The sequence below is a fragment of the Panthera pardus genome, unplaced genomic scaffold, assembly GCF_024362965.1.
Source record: "Panthera pardus isolate Hobbes unplaced genomic scaffold, ASM2436296v1 HiC_scaffold_16, whole genome shotgun sequence".
In the NCBI taxonomy this organism is placed as follows: Eukaryota; Metazoa; Chordata; class Mammalia; order Carnivora; family Felidae; genus Panthera; species Panthera pardus.
In genome coordinates this window covers 10863719-10881052 of record NW_026526721.1, presented here as the reverse complement: position 1 = coordinate 10881052, position 17334 = coordinate 10863719, and the positions used below count along the sequence as shown (strand labels likewise).

At 47.2% G+C, this 17334-nt stretch overlaps 1 protein-coding gene and 1 long non-coding RNA gene across 2 annotated transcripts; both read right to left on the bottom strand.

Annotated features, from left to right (window-relative positions):
* Positions 1–7104: 7104 nt before the first annotated feature.
* Positions 7105–9646, bottom strand: CUNH21orf140 (chromosome unknown C21orf140 homolog). Its single transcript, XM_019420263.2, has one exon. The coding sequence runs from the start codon at positions 8055–8057 to the stop codon at positions 7302–7304; it is 756 nt and encodes a 251-aa protein (XP_019275808.1). The 5' UTR covers positions 8058–9646; the 3' UTR covers positions 7105–7301.
* Positions 9647–14238: 4592 nt separating this feature from the next.
* LOC109249744 (uncharacterized) lies at positions 14239–16446 on the bottom strand. Its single transcript, XR_002072740.2, has 2 exons — positions 16210–16446; positions 14239–14658 (listed from the first exon to the last, which is right to left on the bottom strand). It is a non-coding gene; the product is annotated as an uncharacterized LOC109249744 (long non-coding RNA).
* Between the last annotated feature and the right edge of the window lie 888 nt (positions 16447–17334).

Below are 17334 nucleotides of genomic sequence, written 5' to 3'. Positions count from 1 at the left end.
TTGTTGGGATTTGCGGTAAGAGACGAAGGGGAGGGATGAACCAGGGAGCCTTTCAGGTTTGAGAGAAGCGATCCTAAGATTTTTTGACTCAGCACCTCACAGACGGAGATCTCTGCCAAAAGATTCACGATGTCTCACTTCCCTCGATTAGAGAGCGGATCAGGGATGAGAAAGCAGTAACCAAAGCCATACATCTGGGGGAAGGTTTGGTGCCGTTGCTGGTGGCCACGTGGAACATTTGCATGGGTGTGTAATCGACCCTTGAGCCACGGAGGTTTGAATCACAGGGCTCCACTTGTACGTGGGTTTTCTCCATAAATACAATGCTGTCAATGTATTTTGCTTATGGTTTTAACGGGTTTTTTCCCTAGCTTGCTTGAAGAACACATTATATTTTCCCTTCCCTTCCCCTATGGTCTTCTGTTAAGTTTCTCGGATTGCACATGTGAGTGAAATCATACGATATTTGTCTTTCTCTGACTGACTTATTTCACGTAGCAGAATACCCTCCAGTGAAAATTAAGCCACAAACAGAGAGGGAGGCAAACCATAAGAGACTCTTACACACAGAGAACACACTGAGGGTTGATGGGGGTGGGGGGGGGGGGTGGGGGGACGGGGAAAATGGGAGACGGGCATTAAGGAGGGCACTTGTTGGGATGAGCACTGGGTGTCGTATGTAAGAAATGAATCCTAGGAATCTACTCCCGAAGCCAAGACTGCACTGTATACACTGTATATCAGCTAACTTGACAATAAATTATTCAAAAGTAAAATTGGAAGAAACCATTTTTAAAATTCATGGTCAGAAATGACATGTAACCATTTGCAGAATAAGAGCTGATATGAAAGATGAAGAGAAAAGAATCCATTGTGTAATACATACACAACAGACGTGTTAATCAACTGTTTATGTCCATCAGTAAGACTTTTTGGTCAACGATAGGCTATTAAGTTTTACGAAGAATACAGGTGAATTTTTGACTACGCAGGGGACTGGCATCCTTAACCCCTGCATTCAGGGAGCAGCTGTGTATTAATGGGTGTCCAGCCCACTCCGGCCCCGGTTGACAGAACTTCGAATTTTAAACCAGAGAGGTAAAAGGAATTCTATCGTTCTTAAATTTTACTGTGGTTACTGGATGCTCTTAGCCACAATTTAGGAAGCAGCATTGACATAGGATCAAATTCTAGGTACAGAATTGGTTCTGACCCAACAAGCTACAAATCCCCAGAGCCCATGTGGCCTGGGTCTCGTGGAGCACAAACAGACCCAGAACAGAAGTGGAATGCCCTAGGATTTCTGCGCCCTGGTCCCCACGTTCCCCGAGTTCCTCAGGTGGGGTCCAGAACTGACCCTGGGCCACGGCCAACCCTCCCGCCTTTGTCGGGGTGCCCTCTCCAGCCTGGCAGGCGACCCACCCACCCTGGCCTGGGACCTCTGTCTCTGCTTCCTTCCCTCTCTGCAGGTCTAGGGCATCCCTGGCTTCCAGCACACGGGGTACCTCTGGGTACCTTTCCTCCCACGTGCACCCCCTGCTGGCTGCCTCGTCAATCCTAGGAGGGGGGCTGTATCCTTTTCCCGGAGAGTCAATCTGCCCAACCAGATGATCCACGTTTATTTTAAACAGGTGCTTTCCTAGGGGACTGACAACTGGGGAATTTGTGGAACATGGGGTTATCTTGGAAAATCTGGTAGAGGGTGACCTAAGGATTGAACTGCTTAAACCATTAACCACACACAAAGTCGGTAGATGTATTGTTTGAGTTTAAATAATTGGCGGGATGCAGGCTGTGCGTGGATGAATGTAGGTGGACAGGACAGAGAGATCGGTGCAGCCCACAGCCAGGACCCCAGCCGGTCTGCGGCGATCCAGCAGCTCTCCGACCTTAACTGTGAGTGGATCCACAAGAAGACCGCCCCCGGGCAGCCGGAAGAGGTTTCTGAGAGCGAAAACTGAAACCTATTCTCTCCCCCCAGGGGAGCTCCGGGACCCCTTACACAGATCCCATTTAATCTTATTAGACTTGTCCTAACCCCTCTCTATTGGTTTCAAGCTGATAACATATCGGAAGCAGAAATGAAAAGGCTGTTCGCAGGAGAAATGCCTCGGCACGAAAGAGGTGGTCTTTGTGAAGCGGACCGAGCCTGAGAAGTCACTGTACCATCACCTAGTGCCAGACGACACAGTGGCCGACGGCCCCACACCGGGACCACCGCACGTTATGACTTTACGTTCACAAGGATGACCTTAGTCACTAAGAAAAGGTTCAACTACTTTGCTTATCGAGGCAGAGAGGCAGAGACATATATGATGTATTTCAGGAACTGAATAGTTCAAACGAAAATATCTTGAGTGTGTTAAAAAGCATTACCTCTCCCCCGAAGAGTATCCAAATTCTCATCTCTGCGGAAACATAGCTGCCTAAATGATTCAGTCTCGACGATCTCTCTCTCTCTCTCTCTCTCTTTAATATTTATTTTTGAGATAGCACAAGCGTGGGGAGGGCAGAGGGGGACAGAGGATGCAAAGCGGGCTCTGCACTGACAGCAACGAGCCGGATGCGGGGCTCGAACTCAGGAACCGGGAAATCACGACCTGAGACGAAGTGGGACGCTCCGCTGACTTCATCGGACCCCCGGGTGCCCTAGTCCCGATGGTTTCTAGATGCCTGGGCCTTGATAGCAGGACGTCTCGCCTGACTTGATCACGTGGATGTTCCTCGACATCGCCTCTTGGGCGCCGGTCCCCGGTCGCCCCTGTGTGGGAGCGAAGCCGGGAGATAATGGAGAGAGTCTGGAGGGAAACAAGAATGCAGGATGGGTTCTCCAACGTGAGCACACACGAGAGGCAGTTTCAAATGCAGATTCCTGGGGTGCCTGGGGGACTCAGTTAAGCGTCCGACTTCGGCTCAGGTCATGATCTCAGGTTCGTGGGTTCGAGCCCTGCATTGGGCTCTGTGCTGACAGCTCAGAACCTGGAGGCTGCTTCCAATTCTGCGTCTCCCTCTCTCTCTGCCCCTCCCCAACTCACACTCCATCTTTCTCTCTCTCTCTCTCTCAAAAATAAATAAGCATTTAAAAAAATAAGAATAATTAAATTAAATTAAAAATAAAACCTTTAAAAAATATATTAGAGGGGCGCCTGGGTGGCTCAGTCGGTTAAGCTTCCAACTCTTGGTTTTGGCTCAGGTCATGATCTCACGGTTTCATGAGTTCGAGCCCCGCATCGGGCTCCTGTAGAATTGTCCTGTGATCCCCAACTTTGCAGCAGGCTGAGTACCTCCCGGGAGGGGAGAGGAACCTCGGTAGCCTTGGGGGAAGGCAGGATGGACGGAAAAGTTTTTCTGAAAGGGGGAAGCTTGAGCTCCATCAGGGCTGAAGGAGACAGAGGAAGGGGGACCGGCTGTGCGAGGAAGCAGGGAGGGCCCGAGGAGGGGGGTCATCTGGGGACCAGGCACTGAAGGCCTTGGAAGCCAGGGCGGTGGCCTCAGTTTCCCCTCCGGCTTGGCACAAGGCCTTCTGCTCCCAACGTGGGAGGGGTGCTGCGTGCAGCGGGGAGAGCCCCCTGTGTCTTGCCCTTGAGGGGCCAGACTCCACAATCCCTTCTCCCTCTGCCTTCTCCCCTCGGACGGAGGCACCCTCCTCCCTGTTCCCCCGTAGCCTCTGTGGTGTCTCCCTGCTTCCGGGGCCCCAGCGGCTCAGCTGAGCTGAGAGAGGGGGCTGAGCTGCCAGCCGTCCGAGGAGCTGATCGAGGCAACAGGCTCCAAATGGAAGAGTTAAGCCTTTAACCACTTACTCTGAGGGTACCAGATGGCACCAGCAAGAGTCTAAAGTGAGGAGGAAGGGCCGGCCTGCCCCGTTCCGTTCCCAACCCCCCCGTGCACCTGCCAGGGGTCAGGTGGATCCGCCCAGACAGAGAGCTGCTCCCTAAACAAAGGCTCTGGTGGTTTCAGGGCCCCCCGGGGTGTGGGTGGGAGGCCAGAGGGAAGGTCCTGGAGTGGAGAAGTCAGAGTGGGGCGAAGTGTCCCCAAGCCTTCCCCTTCCCCGCAAGGAGCCTGGAGACCCCACCGGGGGAGCCCAGAATGAAGGCGCCAGGCTGGGGGTGCAGATGTGTGACCTGTCAGTGCTCCCCCCACCGCCCCCCGCCTCCCGCCTCTGAAATGCTGATGCAGTGGCTTGTTCAGCAGCCGTTTGGGACAATGAGGATGGAACCATGTTAGGACAGTGGAAGGACTCTGGGTTCTTGATGACCGTGGATCCATCATATTAGCCCTGAGCTGCCACCTTGGCACTTCTTGATTTTTCTGTGGTGGAGGTGGGGTACCTTCTTTTAAAAAATTTTGTTTTGTGTTTATTTTTTGAGAGAGAGAGAGAGAATGCCTGAGCAAGGGAGGAGCAGAGAGAGAGAGAGACAGGGAGAGAGAGAATCCCAAGCAGGCTCCGTGCTGCCAGCACAGAGCCCAGTGCAGAGCTCGATCCCATGAACCGGGAGATCATGACCTGAGCCAAAATCAAGAGCCAGACGCTTAACTGACTGAGCCACCCAGGAGCTCCCCGGGGTGCCTTCTCTGTTAAATCTCTGTGGGTTAGGTCTCCACTACTCACAGCATGACCTAATCCTAACCAACCCACGAAGCCTGCTAGAGACGGGCGCGAAGGTTACTTGAGAAGACGTGCATTCTGCCTGACCTTCCTGTCACTACAGGTGTCCCTAAGGGAGTCAGTTACCGCCTAGACTTGTCTTCATGGGCAGATGAGCTTAAGGATCACTGCCCTGCCTATATATAGGGTGACCGTCTAAACTGAGTGAGGTCAAGTACGTGAAAATGGTTTGTATGTCTAAAACGATCACACATGGAAGGAGTCTGCACCTCCTGGGTAGGCCTTGGACCTTCCTCGGGTGGACAAGGCAGGATCCACTGGGCTCCAGCTCCATTTGCCTATTTGCTTTTGGGCTCATTTTAGGACAGACCGTTCCAACACACCACCTCCTTGGGAGTCACCATGGTCCATGGAGACAGAGCGGGGATGTGGTTGTGGGTGACGGTGAGGGCCGAAGAGGAAGGGATACCTCACCAGCCGACCTCTTAGCGAGACAGCAGCTCCTCTGACCTCATGAAGTCTCTTCCAGAGGACTCGTCCACACACGCAGGGTTGCTGTGCCTCGTTACCTTACTGTTTGTTTCATTCAGGCGTAGCACGCGATTGGTCTCGAAGAGTCCTGGCTATGCTCACCATCCTCCTGTCCTCCCCATCAGAAGAAACCTCTTATTACCATCAGCTGCCTAACCCATCACAGATGGTCTTAAAAGAAATGCCAGAGAACAAAGTTCCTTTGATCAAAGTATCTTCAGATGCGTCTACTCTCGTTATGCCCTGGTGATGAAAAGCAGCAGGAATGTTCCCCAAAGAGTGAAAAGGAAATGAGGTCAGCAACATCAGGTCTAACCGTGGGCATCCTTGCCGGCCCTCAGCTTGGACTATAATAACAGGAGCTTCAGTTGATGGGGCACTCAGGAGGTGCCAGGCATGGCTTGCGCTAAGAGTTTTAAAGCCCTCAACCCTAGTTGACTAATGAGTTAACTGAGCCTCAGGGAAGTGAAGTAACTTGTCCAAAGTCCCCTGGTTCATAAGCTGGAAACTTGAGATTCCACCTAGGTCTATCCGACTCCCAAAGCCCAGCGTACTTTCCATGACTTTTCTGCTGGAAGTTTCCACGCTTGGTATTATGCAGCATTTCTTAATTTTGCATCCAGTATTATGTAACTAAGTTGCACATTAAAGGGGGTCCTTTTGATCTCTCTGGTTATACTGACGTCTCTTTCCCCTAAGTGCCTTCCTAATGATGAAACCAGGTCTCAAGGGAAGAGGACCCCAAACTCATCTTATTAGATCATTGTGGTATTCAAACAAAAATAGCGTCCGTTGGTTTATCTTGTTTGAGAACCTTAAAAGTCTTCCATGGTTCCCCTCTCACTGCAAAATAATGTGTTTTTGCAAGGCATCCTGCCTCTTGCTCAATTTTGTGTTGAAATATCTTTTTGTTGTGGGTGTCCACTTGGAGGCGGCTGCTTTGTCAGCTGGTGTCGCCTGGTGTCGCCATGTTGTGGGAGGGAAAAAAACGCCAAATACTCCGGGAACAAAGCCAAATATGGTGGTTAGGCCTGTGGGCTTTAGACTCTGACTTCAAAACATCTCCGTCTCCTCACCTGTAAAGTGGGGAAATGGTAGAACCTACCTGATGGGGTCATTATGGGATTAAATGAATGCCCAGTAGTAGAGAGGCAGCGTGAATAATGGCTGTGCACGTGATCTTTGGATTTGAATTTTTAAAATTTTTTTATGTTTATTTATTTTTGAGAGAAAGAGAGAGAGAGCACGAGCAGGGCACTTGGCAGAGAGAGAGGGAGACGCAGAATCCGAAGCAGGTTCCAGGCTCCGAGCTGTCAGCACGGACCCCGACGCGGGGCTCGAACACAGGAACCATGAGATCATGACCTGAGCTGAGGTCGGATGCTTAACCGACTGAGCCACCCAGGTGCCCGTGAACTCTTCATTTAAATCTTCACTCCTCCACCCCAGAGCAAGTTACATGATCTCTTGATTCTTGGAGGATTCTTGGATTAACGGGTTCCACAGACTCCTGTTCACTTCACCTGTTCACCCACCAACTCCCAGCTGAATCAATCCCTGTTACAGCTTTCTAGGTGCTTTATGGGACAACCAACTTACCTTGGAGCATCTGGATGGGTTTTCACCTCCTTGGAACCTCCTTGTCTCTCACTCACCCTCCGACGCCTTTTTTTCGAGCAACGGGAAGCAAAAAGCCTGTTTAGCCACTGTCTGGACCACATCTCCTACTGATGGCAAACTGGTTCCCTGTAGATTATATTGGTGGCTCAAGCTGGTTGGCACACTATTTCAACCTTTTTGTGACCGCACACTTGGTTCTTTGTCTTTCTGACCTAAAAGTTTCGACCACACAACCTTTAGCTCTGACCACCCCTGCTCCCCATCAAGCTCCTTTGGGCTTAGTTGTAATCCTCCCACTGACCAGCCCTCAAGATGGCCTTAACAAGATGGGAGTCGAGATTCCCTAATTCACCAACAAGCTTTAATGGAACCTCCAGTAAACCTACAGCACTTTGCCAACACTCTTAGAAACCTCAGTCCTCACAGCATCCCTGTGAGGTCGTTGTTGAAGTATCTTTGGCTGCAGTGGTCCAGAGTCGAGCCCAGCAGAGTTGGTAACGACTGCCCGTAGCATGGTCCCAACCGCTTGTTAGAGGAATCACCCTTAAGAAAATTTACCAAGATAGTAGTTTTCCCATCTCCGCACTTTGTTGGTTAGGGTTTTCCATTTGCTTGGGTTTATCCTTTCAATCCCTTTGCTAATTAAATCTCTGACAAGTATGTACTGGTAAGAATAGACACTGTCAATGTACTGAAAGCAAAACTCCTTTCTGTTATTGATGATAAACCATTTCAAAGAAGACCAGGCTGAGTCTAAAGGGTTTAGGTAATTGTAAAGGGAAGGCAGAGAGAGTAGTTCGTGGCCACAGGACTTGGCTACCTCCGGGCAACACACAAGGCTCGTTAGGTTAATGACCGATGGGGCATGGATCTGGGCCTCTGGCTCTTTGTCTTCCTCTGGCTTCTTCTTGTCTTGCTGCCTTCTCTCTTTGACCACAATGGCGCACTTCCCGTAGGCCTTCCTCGCCACATCACAGAACTCAGAGAAGAGGCTGTCTTCCTGTTTGATGCATACCTCATCTCTAAGGAACGTCTGGTACTTCCAAGGCACCCATCCTTGACTACCACCAGCATGCACGATACACCAAGTTGGAGTTTGCATGAAACACCCGTCACTGAAATCTTCTCCGGTGACAAGACTCTCGGCAATATTGGTTTCTCCAAAATATATGGTCTTAAATCCATCATTTTGCAGTGTTTTCAGCGTTTTCAAATATTGGAGGCATCGCTTCCTCTTGATGTTATCGAATGGATTTCTGGTAATGATGTTTCTTAAAAGAGGGTTTGCAAAGTGAGGCATGGTGTCTTCTCAAGGGTTTTTAAAAGCCTGCATGTGTCCATCTGTGCAGCTTTGGCAAGAGTGACGTGATGACCTCACAAAGGGCTTTCTTACAGCGAGGCCAGTCACATAGATACACTGTGGATTTCAAAGCACCGCGAAACACATACTGAGAACAATTTTCTTCTGGCTTATATGATATGGGAACGGGAAATGCGAACCACGAAAAAATGTTTCTTTGACATCGCTTCTGCCATGGTCTGGGGCAGAGATTGGCAATCGTAAGAGTTCGCTAGAGCTGTTGTAACAACATACCAAAGACTGGCCAGCTTAACCAACAAAGTTATTTTCTCATGTTCCCGGAGGCTGGAAGTCCAAGATCAAAGTGTCAGCAGGTTTGCTTTCCTCTGAGGTCTCTCTCCGGGGCTGGTAGATGGCCACTGTCTCACTGTGTCCTCACATGGCCTTTCTTCTGTGTGCGTGCATGTCTCTGGTCTAATTTCTTTATGATCTTTATGATTTCTTTATGTTGGATTAGGACCCACCCATATGACCTCATTTTACTTTAATCACCTCTTTAAAGACCCTCTTTCCAAACACAGTCACATTCTGAGGTACTGGGGATGGTTAGGGCTTTGACACATAATTTGCGGGACGGAGGGACACAATCCTAACCACAACAGTCCTTTAACGGTGATGAGCCAAATTTATGACGCCTTTCCGATGGGTTCATGAGGACAAAGAGGAATATTTACATTCATTCATCCATTCCAAATGTATTTATTGAGCACCTACTAAGCGCTGGGCATTGTGTCAGGAGCCAGTGGTACAGCCATGACATGTCCAGTGAGACCTGCCCATGGGTGTGGGTTAAGTCTGCGTATGCATGGAGTTCACAGGTGGAAGAGGAAGGTATGGCAAATAGTACAAAAGAGTCAGTCTGCAAGCCTATCTTTCATTGGCTGCCAGTTCTTGAGTGAATTCAGGAACCCATCTGGAAAGCGCTTTTGATTTATACACTCAAGGCAAAAGGACACTTTGCTTTAAATGCTAGCGGCCTCTTCAACTGCCTTTGTATTTTCTTGTTCCCTTCCTTAGAGCTAAAGATGTTTCCTAAATGTGCAAAATAGATTCCCTCAAATGACAATGTGGACGAGATGATTTGTCAAGTCCTTCACTCAGTTGCTGAACAGATGAGTGTTTCTCTTCCACCAGGGTTTTCTTGGGACTCAAGCTTAGGCAACCCTAGACAGTAAGATTATGCCAGCCTAGTAAAGTTAACACGAAGCGTGTGCTCTCTGGACAGCCTCTCAGAGACCAGGATCAGGGAGTTTGGGTTGGTAATTAGCCTGTGACCATTTTCTCTTTGGATTTTTCCAAAAAAAAAGTGGGGACTGTTTTTCAGACCAAATTTGATAGGAATTCCAAATATGTGGAACAGGAATGTGGCTGCTCTGGCTGAAATAATGGTGGTCCCAGAGTCACCCTGTTCAGCCACCCTCTCTCTCCCCTGTCCCAAGGTACCTTGTGCCCTGAAACAGCAGTGTGAGAGCACTATATAAAGCAATGAGGTCGATTCCAAGACAATTCTTTGCTTTTTTCATCCAATGTTTAGTTATGGATATGAGAAACACGTTCAGAAGTATAGAAGAGAATGTATCATATGTTATCTTCTGTGTAAATATATATGTATGAGTAAATGATAAATAGATATGCACATTTACTTGTATTTTCAAGTAGGATAAACAGAGGATGAACCAAATATAAATTAAAATTGCTTACCTATAAGTGGAGGGATAGAACAGGAGGGACAAAAAAGCAGGAGACATTGGCTTTTTCGAATGTATCTTGTTTCATAGTTTTAACCAGAAAATGTAGACATTTTACATTTTTTACAAACGAAAGGAAAAAAAGAAAAAGAAAACAAAGGATCTCAAAAATATGCAAATAAAGCCGAAACTAACGAACCTAACTGCTTCTCCTGTCAGTAACAGCAGCAACAACAAAATCACTAATCCCAGCAGCAATGTATACTTCTCTCTAAATATGAGACTATAATCTGACATGGGTTCATCGCTGTGTTTCCTAAATTTCACATCTGAGTGAAATCATATTTGTCTTTCTCTGACTGACTTATTTCACTTAGCATAATACATTCCAGTTCCATCCACGTTGTTGCAACGATTAGAGGAATTGGAGGTCCTCTCGTTCTAGGGGAAGGAAATGTACAAGATGAGTTTGGGACATCTTGTCCAGCCTAAAAGCAAAGAAACCATCAGAGACTACTAGGTTCTGTGGGAAGAACCCAAGAGTCAATTTGAAAGGTTCCCATGGGCTAAAATGGAAGAGTTTGAACATCAACCATTGAAGAAATAAATGAGGACTCCAAGAAATTGAAGCAGAACGAAGGTATGAAAATCTCTGAGTTCAAAACAGCAACAACAAATCAGACACACCAATTAAAAAAATACTCAAAAAACCTGCTAGTTGCCCGGAGGTGGTATTGGAGGGCCCCACAGCACTATTTCGCCTATTAATAAATAGAAGAATCAAGCGCTTATCTTGACTTTTCTTGTGTTGATTCCATTCCAGAGTGGGAAAGGCCAGGATGGCGTGTCCAAGCAGATGTCACTTCAAGGTGGCGGGTGTGAATGTGGCCCCGCTGGGCAGGCAATGGGAGTAAAGTAAATCTGAGCACTGGGGTTGTGTGCAGGGGCTCTGGTACTGGATAAACCTAGGATTAAATCTTAGCTCCACCCCCAGTAGCCTCAGCTTCTCTCTGTAAAATGGGGAGAACACCTATCTCAGAGTACTGAATCAAGGACGTAGGAGGTAGTAAACTACTGGCATGGAGCTTTATAAATGGCTGCTTGTTATTGTTGAGACAGACTGGCTGAGAAGACAGACCATAAGAGAGCTTGGCAGTGACTGATGAGAAAAGAAAAAAGTCATGGAGGGAAGTCAAGGAGAAGAAAAGGAAGGAAAAGTTAAAAAAAAAAAAATCAAGGCTGAGGACCAATATTGAAATGAACTAGATTGTCTACCCTGTTGCAAAAAAGGAAAATATCCCCTCTTCTCTTCCTTCCCTCCCTCCACCTTCCTTCCTTCCTTCCTCCCTCCCTTCCTTCCTTCCTTCCTTCCTCCCTTCCTTCCTTCCTGTTTCTCTTTTTTTCTCTCAACTTCATCAATAAATCTTGAATGCTTCCAAGTTCCAGGCAGTATAATCTTGGAAAGACTGGAGTCTCCTGAGGTCCCCTCAAGGAAGGCGCCATCTTGTGGGAGAAAAGAGTCAACAAAGAGTCTCAGTAAAAGGAGATGGGCCTTGGTTGGGGAGGAAAATTCTAGAAACGGGGTCTCATGGGAAGGAGACCTTTCAAGGAGGAGATGGAACAAGCCAGTTGTGGAAACCTGGGGACGGCAGTGGTGAAGAGCTTGTATTTCAGCTGAGATAAATCCTTTAAGGAGTTCCTAACCTCTTTCCTCAAGGCTTGACATGGGGACTGTCACAGAGTTGCTGAGGAAGGGGTAAGTTACAAAGGAGCCCAGAGAATGTGTGGCCAATGGCGGTTCTAGAGGGGACTGCAGCCAGCGAATTCGAAGGTTTCTCTATCGAGGGGGACGATTGGATTAAAGAAAGACACAAAGATGTCTTTGCAAAACAGAGGACGGGTGGAGGGACCAATGGCTATTTAGGAGGCACACCCTTTGTTTATACCTCCTCTGGACACTTCCTGCTTGCTAAGCAGTCTCTTAATTAAATCTCTATCCCTACTTGGGAGATGAGAGTACTTCCTGGTATTTCAGGATATGGGAAGCTCTAGAGGGTTGGGAAGGGGGTTGGCTGTGGAAGAAGGGGAGGATCTGTTAACCTGTCAGAATCAAAATTAAAAAAATGTTTTTCTCATTACCTTCTCTAAAAATGTTTATTTAAATCCAAGTTAGTGTAATAATGGTTTCAGGAATAGAATTTAGCGATTCATCACTTACATATAACACCCAGTGCTCATCCCAACAAGTGCCCTCCTTAATGCCCATCAACTATTTAACCCATTCCCCCACCCAACACCTCTCCAGCAACCCTCGGTTTCTATCCTGTAGTTAAGAGTTTCTTATTGCCTCCTTTTCTGTTTTTATCTTATTTTTCCTTCCCTTCCCCTGTGTTCATCTGTTGTGTTTCTTAAATTTCACATATGAGTGAAATTATATATTTGTCTTTCTCTGACTGACTTATTCCACTTAGCATGATACGTTCTAGTTCCATCCATGTTGTTGCAAATGGCAAGATTTCATTCTTTTTGATTGCCAAGTAATATATTCTAATACACACACACTCACACACACACACACACACACACACACACACACACCATATCTTCATCCATTCATCAGTCAATGGACATTTGAGCTCTTCCATACTTTGGCTATTGTCCATAGTGCTGCTATAAACATTGGGGATCATGTGCCCCTTCAAAACAGCACTCCTGTAAATACCTAGTAATGCAATTGCTGGGTTATAAAGTAGCTTTATTTTTAATTTTTGAAGGAAACTCCATACTGTTTTTCAGAGTGGCTGCACCAGTTTGCATTCCCACCACTAATGTAAAACTGTTCCCCTTTCTCCACATCCTCACCAACATCTGTTGTTTCTTGAGTTGTTAATTTTAGCCATTCGAACAGGTGTGAGCTGGTATCTCATTGTAATTTGGATTTGTATTTCCCTGATGATGAGTGATGTTGAGCATCTTTTCATGTGTCTGTTAGCCATCTGGGTATCTTCTTTGGAAAAGTGTTCCATTGATCTATGTGTCTGTTTTTGTGCCAGTACCATACGGTCTTGATGGTTACAGCTTTGTAATACGGCTTGAAATCTGGAATTGTGATGCCTCCAGCTTTCTTTTTTAACATTATTTTGGCTATTCAGGGTCTTTTCTGGTTCCATACAAAGTTTGGAATTATTTGTTCTCGCTCCGTGAAGAATGCTGGTGTTATTTTGATAGGGATTGTGTGGAATGTATAGATTGCTTGGGGGTAGTGTTGACATTTTAACAATATTTGTCCTTCTGATCCATCAGCATGGAATGTTTTTCCATTTCTTTGTGTCTTCTTCAATTTCTTTCATAAGCTTTCTATAGTGTTCAGCATACAGATCTTTTATTTCTTTGGTTGGGTTTATTCCTAGGTATTTTATGGTTTTCAGTGCAATTGTAAATGGGATCAATCCTTGATTTCTCTTTCTGCTCCTTCATTGTTGGTGTATAAGAATGCAACTGATTTCTGTCCATTGATTTTATGTCCTGTGATTGCTGAATTCATGTATCGGTTCTTGAAGGTTTTTGTTTTTTGGTTTTTTTTTTAACGTTTAATTATTTTTGAGACAGAGAGAGACAGAGCATGAACAGGGGAGGGGCAGAGAGAGAGGGAGACACAGAATCTGAAACAGGCTCCAGGCTCTGAGCACAGAGCCCGATGCGGGGCTCGAACCTACGGACTGCGAGATCATGACCTGAGCCAAAGTCGGACGCTCAACCGGCCAAGCCACCCAGGCGCCCCGGTTCTTGAAGTTTTTTGGTAGAAACTTTTGGGTTTTCCACGTAATCGTAGAAAGAGTACCATGTCATCTGAGAAGAATGAAAGTTTGACTTCTTCCTTGCCAATTTGGATGCCTTTTTCTTCTTTTTGTTGTCCGATTGCTGAGGCTAGGACTTCCAACCCCATATTGTACAACAGTGGTGAGAGTGGACATCCCTGTCGTGTTCCTAGCCTCAGGGGGAAAGCTCTCAGATCTTCCCCATTGAGGATGATATTAGTTGTGGGTCTTTCTTATATGGCCTTTATGATCTTGAGGTATGTTCCTACTATACCTCCTTTCTTGAGGGTCTTTAGCAAGAAATGATGCTGTACTTTGTCAAATGCTTTTTCTGCCTCTATTGAGAGGATCATGTGGTTCTTTTCTTTTATTAATGTGATGTATCACATTGATTGATTTGCAGATATTGGACCTAACTCCACAGCCCAGGAATAAATACCACTTGATTGTGATGAATAATTCTTTTAACATTTTGTTGGATTCGGTTTGCAGTATCTTGAAAATCGTTGCATCCATGTTCATCAAGAAGACTGGTCTGTAGTTCTCCTCTTTAGTGGGGTCTTTGTCTGGTTTTGAAATCCCATTACGCTTTAAGTTAGAAACACAAAGCTTAGGTGTTGTAGATAATGATTTTTATTAAACCATAACACTTCACTCACCGGAGGGAATGCTGTTGGAATTGTTTTGTGTCATCCAGGCCCAGATTTCACCTGGATTTAGGAGTGTAGATACAGATCCTTAAAAAGGTGTCTGATTTTTTTTTTTTAATGTGTTACATACTATAGTCTTTAACTTGCTTTTGTAAACCTAACAATAAATCACAGATGTTTTCCCATGTTAATACTGGAAAACCTCATTCTTTTTAATGGTTGCATTGTATTCCATTGTTTGGATGTGCCACACACTATTTGATGAATGCCCAACTTTGCGGTTACTTAGGTTGTTTCCAATAATTGTTTCACCGTTTGCTGTTTCAAATAATGTTATGATGAACATCTCCTCGTAGTTATGAAGGTATAATGTAGATACACACATCTGTAGAGGGGTGGGAAGAGGAGGGGTCAAAAGCTATGCATGGTTTCAATATTGGTAGATGTTGCCAAATCATCCACTAAAAAGTTTGTGCCAGTTTGTACTTCACAGAGTGTTACCACCACTTGATGGTAACACTTGATTAGTAATCAAGGTAATCAAGGTAATCACTTGATCAGTGATCTGTAATCTCTGACGATCTGATAGGAAAACATGACACTTCACTGTTTTAGCATCATTAATTATAAGTAAATCTGGCAAAATATAATTAGAAAACAATGACAAGAGGAATTTGCTAGACAATGCACAAATTTAGATGCCCTTGGGGGTTAATTTCAGAGAGGGCATGATGGCGGGGGGGGGGGGGGGGGGGGGGGGCTGTGTTTGGAGGAAGCCAGCCAAAGGACGAGTCATGGCATCCTGAGAGGCCAGACCCAGGTGGCTCCCAGTGGGCTGACCGCCAGGCCTTGGAGATGACTGGGGACGGGGTTCTGGAGTCTGAGAGTGATCGATCAACAGAGGGACGAAGTGACAACCCACAGCAGCCCTTGCAGAGACACCCTCGGCACCCCACCCTTACCCGCTTAGGGGGAGGCCTAGCCAGCCTCTGGGCAGGGCCAGGAAGTAGCCTGCCCTGGCAGCCAGGAGTGGCCTGGACTCAAGCAAATCATTGCCCCACACGCAGCCAGAGAAACTCCAAGAACCTTTCATTTTTCCTCCTTCCCTTAATTCTGGACCTTCTCTGCTTCCCCTCCTTGGCTGAGACCTGGGAGAGAGAACATGGCCTCTCTTGGGTCACCTCCCACTTTGGAGATTTTGGAGGGTGATGGAAGGATCACCAGGGTCCACCAGGATGGGTCTGTGCCCATGATGACTTCTAAGCAACAATATAATACCCGCCCAGGAGAGGAGGTAGAACCCTGTCAGCCCCAGAAGCACCCCCACACTTCTTCCCAATCACAGACTTCTCCCTCAGTCCTAAGAATAACTACCCTCTGCTTTTCTAGAAAACATTTCTGTAGTTCTTTCTTCTCTACTGCTTGGGTAACCAGGTGCCTTTTAAAGGCACGTTTATGTATTTAAATCAATGACACTGGACTCAGGCATTGTTGGGGCTCCTTTCCCTTCCATGCTGCTCACTACGGGCACCCCAAGAGGTGCCCAGGTCCAGTTCTTGTGGGCGCCTCACCTGGGCCCTGGGGGGTCTTGCTGGGGCTAAGAGCCTCTAGGTGTGCCCCAAAGCCACCCTCCGGGAGGCCCAGTCACTTTCAGAGGGACCCAGAACAAGTAAGTCGAGGACCCCCCAGAACCCCAACCGAAGAGCTTCTGCCCAAAGCTGTGCTTAGGGATGGCTCTGCCCCATTCTCTCCCCACGGTGGCCCTGCCCTCCCCACCTCTGCGGGACATGTAGCGCAGTCACCCCATGCACAGGGGGAGGACCTGCCCTCAGGCTTTTGGCCTGGCACCTTGAACCTCCCGGGAGACGCAGAGCCTGGCACCCCTCCCCCCACAATAGGAAAAAGAGCTGAGCACGAACCCAGCTTCACAAGTCACAACTGAACTTGCCACCGTACGTGTGTGAGCCCGTGTGTGTCCAACCTCCGCATCCTCCCCAAACTTGCCAGTGGGAAAATACTCTCAGCGAAACACGTCTGTCACGTGAGGTCACAAAGCCCCTGCTAGGTCAGCGATCGGTCGTAATGATGACATTTGTGAGCACTTAGTGCTGGCAATGGCCCAGCTCCTCTACACACAGCACCCTGCTCAAGCCTCACTGCACCCATGGAGTTGGAAGGATTCTTGTTCCATTTTCAGGACAAGTTGTTCAGGAAGAGAGGGCAAAGGGGCCCCTTCTCCTTGCCTTGCCAACCAAGAGAAGAATCCGGGGTTGCCTCTTTTTCTACAGAATGGATTCTTAAAAAACAAACCAGGGGTGCCTGGGTGGCTCAGTGGGTTAAGTGTCTGCCTTCAGCTCGGATCATGATCTCACAGTTTATGAGTTCAAGCCCCGCATTGGGCTCTGTGCTGATGGCTCAAAGCCTGGCGCCTGTTTGGATTCTGTGTCTCCATCTCTCTCTGCCCCTTCCCTGCTCGCTCGTGTGTGTGTGTGTGTGTGTGTGTGTGTGTGTGTGTGTTCTCTTTCTTTCTCTCTCTCAAAAGTAAATAAACTTTAAAAAATTTTTTTCGAAAACACAAAAAACAAAAACACCTTCTAATGTACTTTATAGAGCTAAGGAGAGTTGACCGGGACCAAGGGGGCTTCTCCTATTCCTTGACCTTCTCCAAAGCTTCTTTTTCCTCTCATGTAACATGAAAAGATTGGGCAAGGCAAAGGCTGCATTTCATTTGCCCTAAAATTTGCCCTTGTGGAACAAGAAAGATGTGTGTGAGTGTGGATGTGTGTGTGTGTGTGTGTGTGTGTGTGTGAGTGTATGTGGGTTTTAAACACCTGGGACCCAACGGAGGACACCTGTCTCCAGGTGTGCTTCCTGGTTCTCTGCTCAGAGTGACAGTGCTCATGGAGCATGCCTTCCTCAGGCCTGGCCCAGAGTGGCCCTCCTCCCTAGGCACTCCTCCCATGGCCCTCTTCCCGCATTATTCCCAGCTCCCACTGCTGGGAAAGAGCCGGAACCATTAGTCAGGGTAACTACTGAGGCAAACTCCCATCTCTGGCTTCTC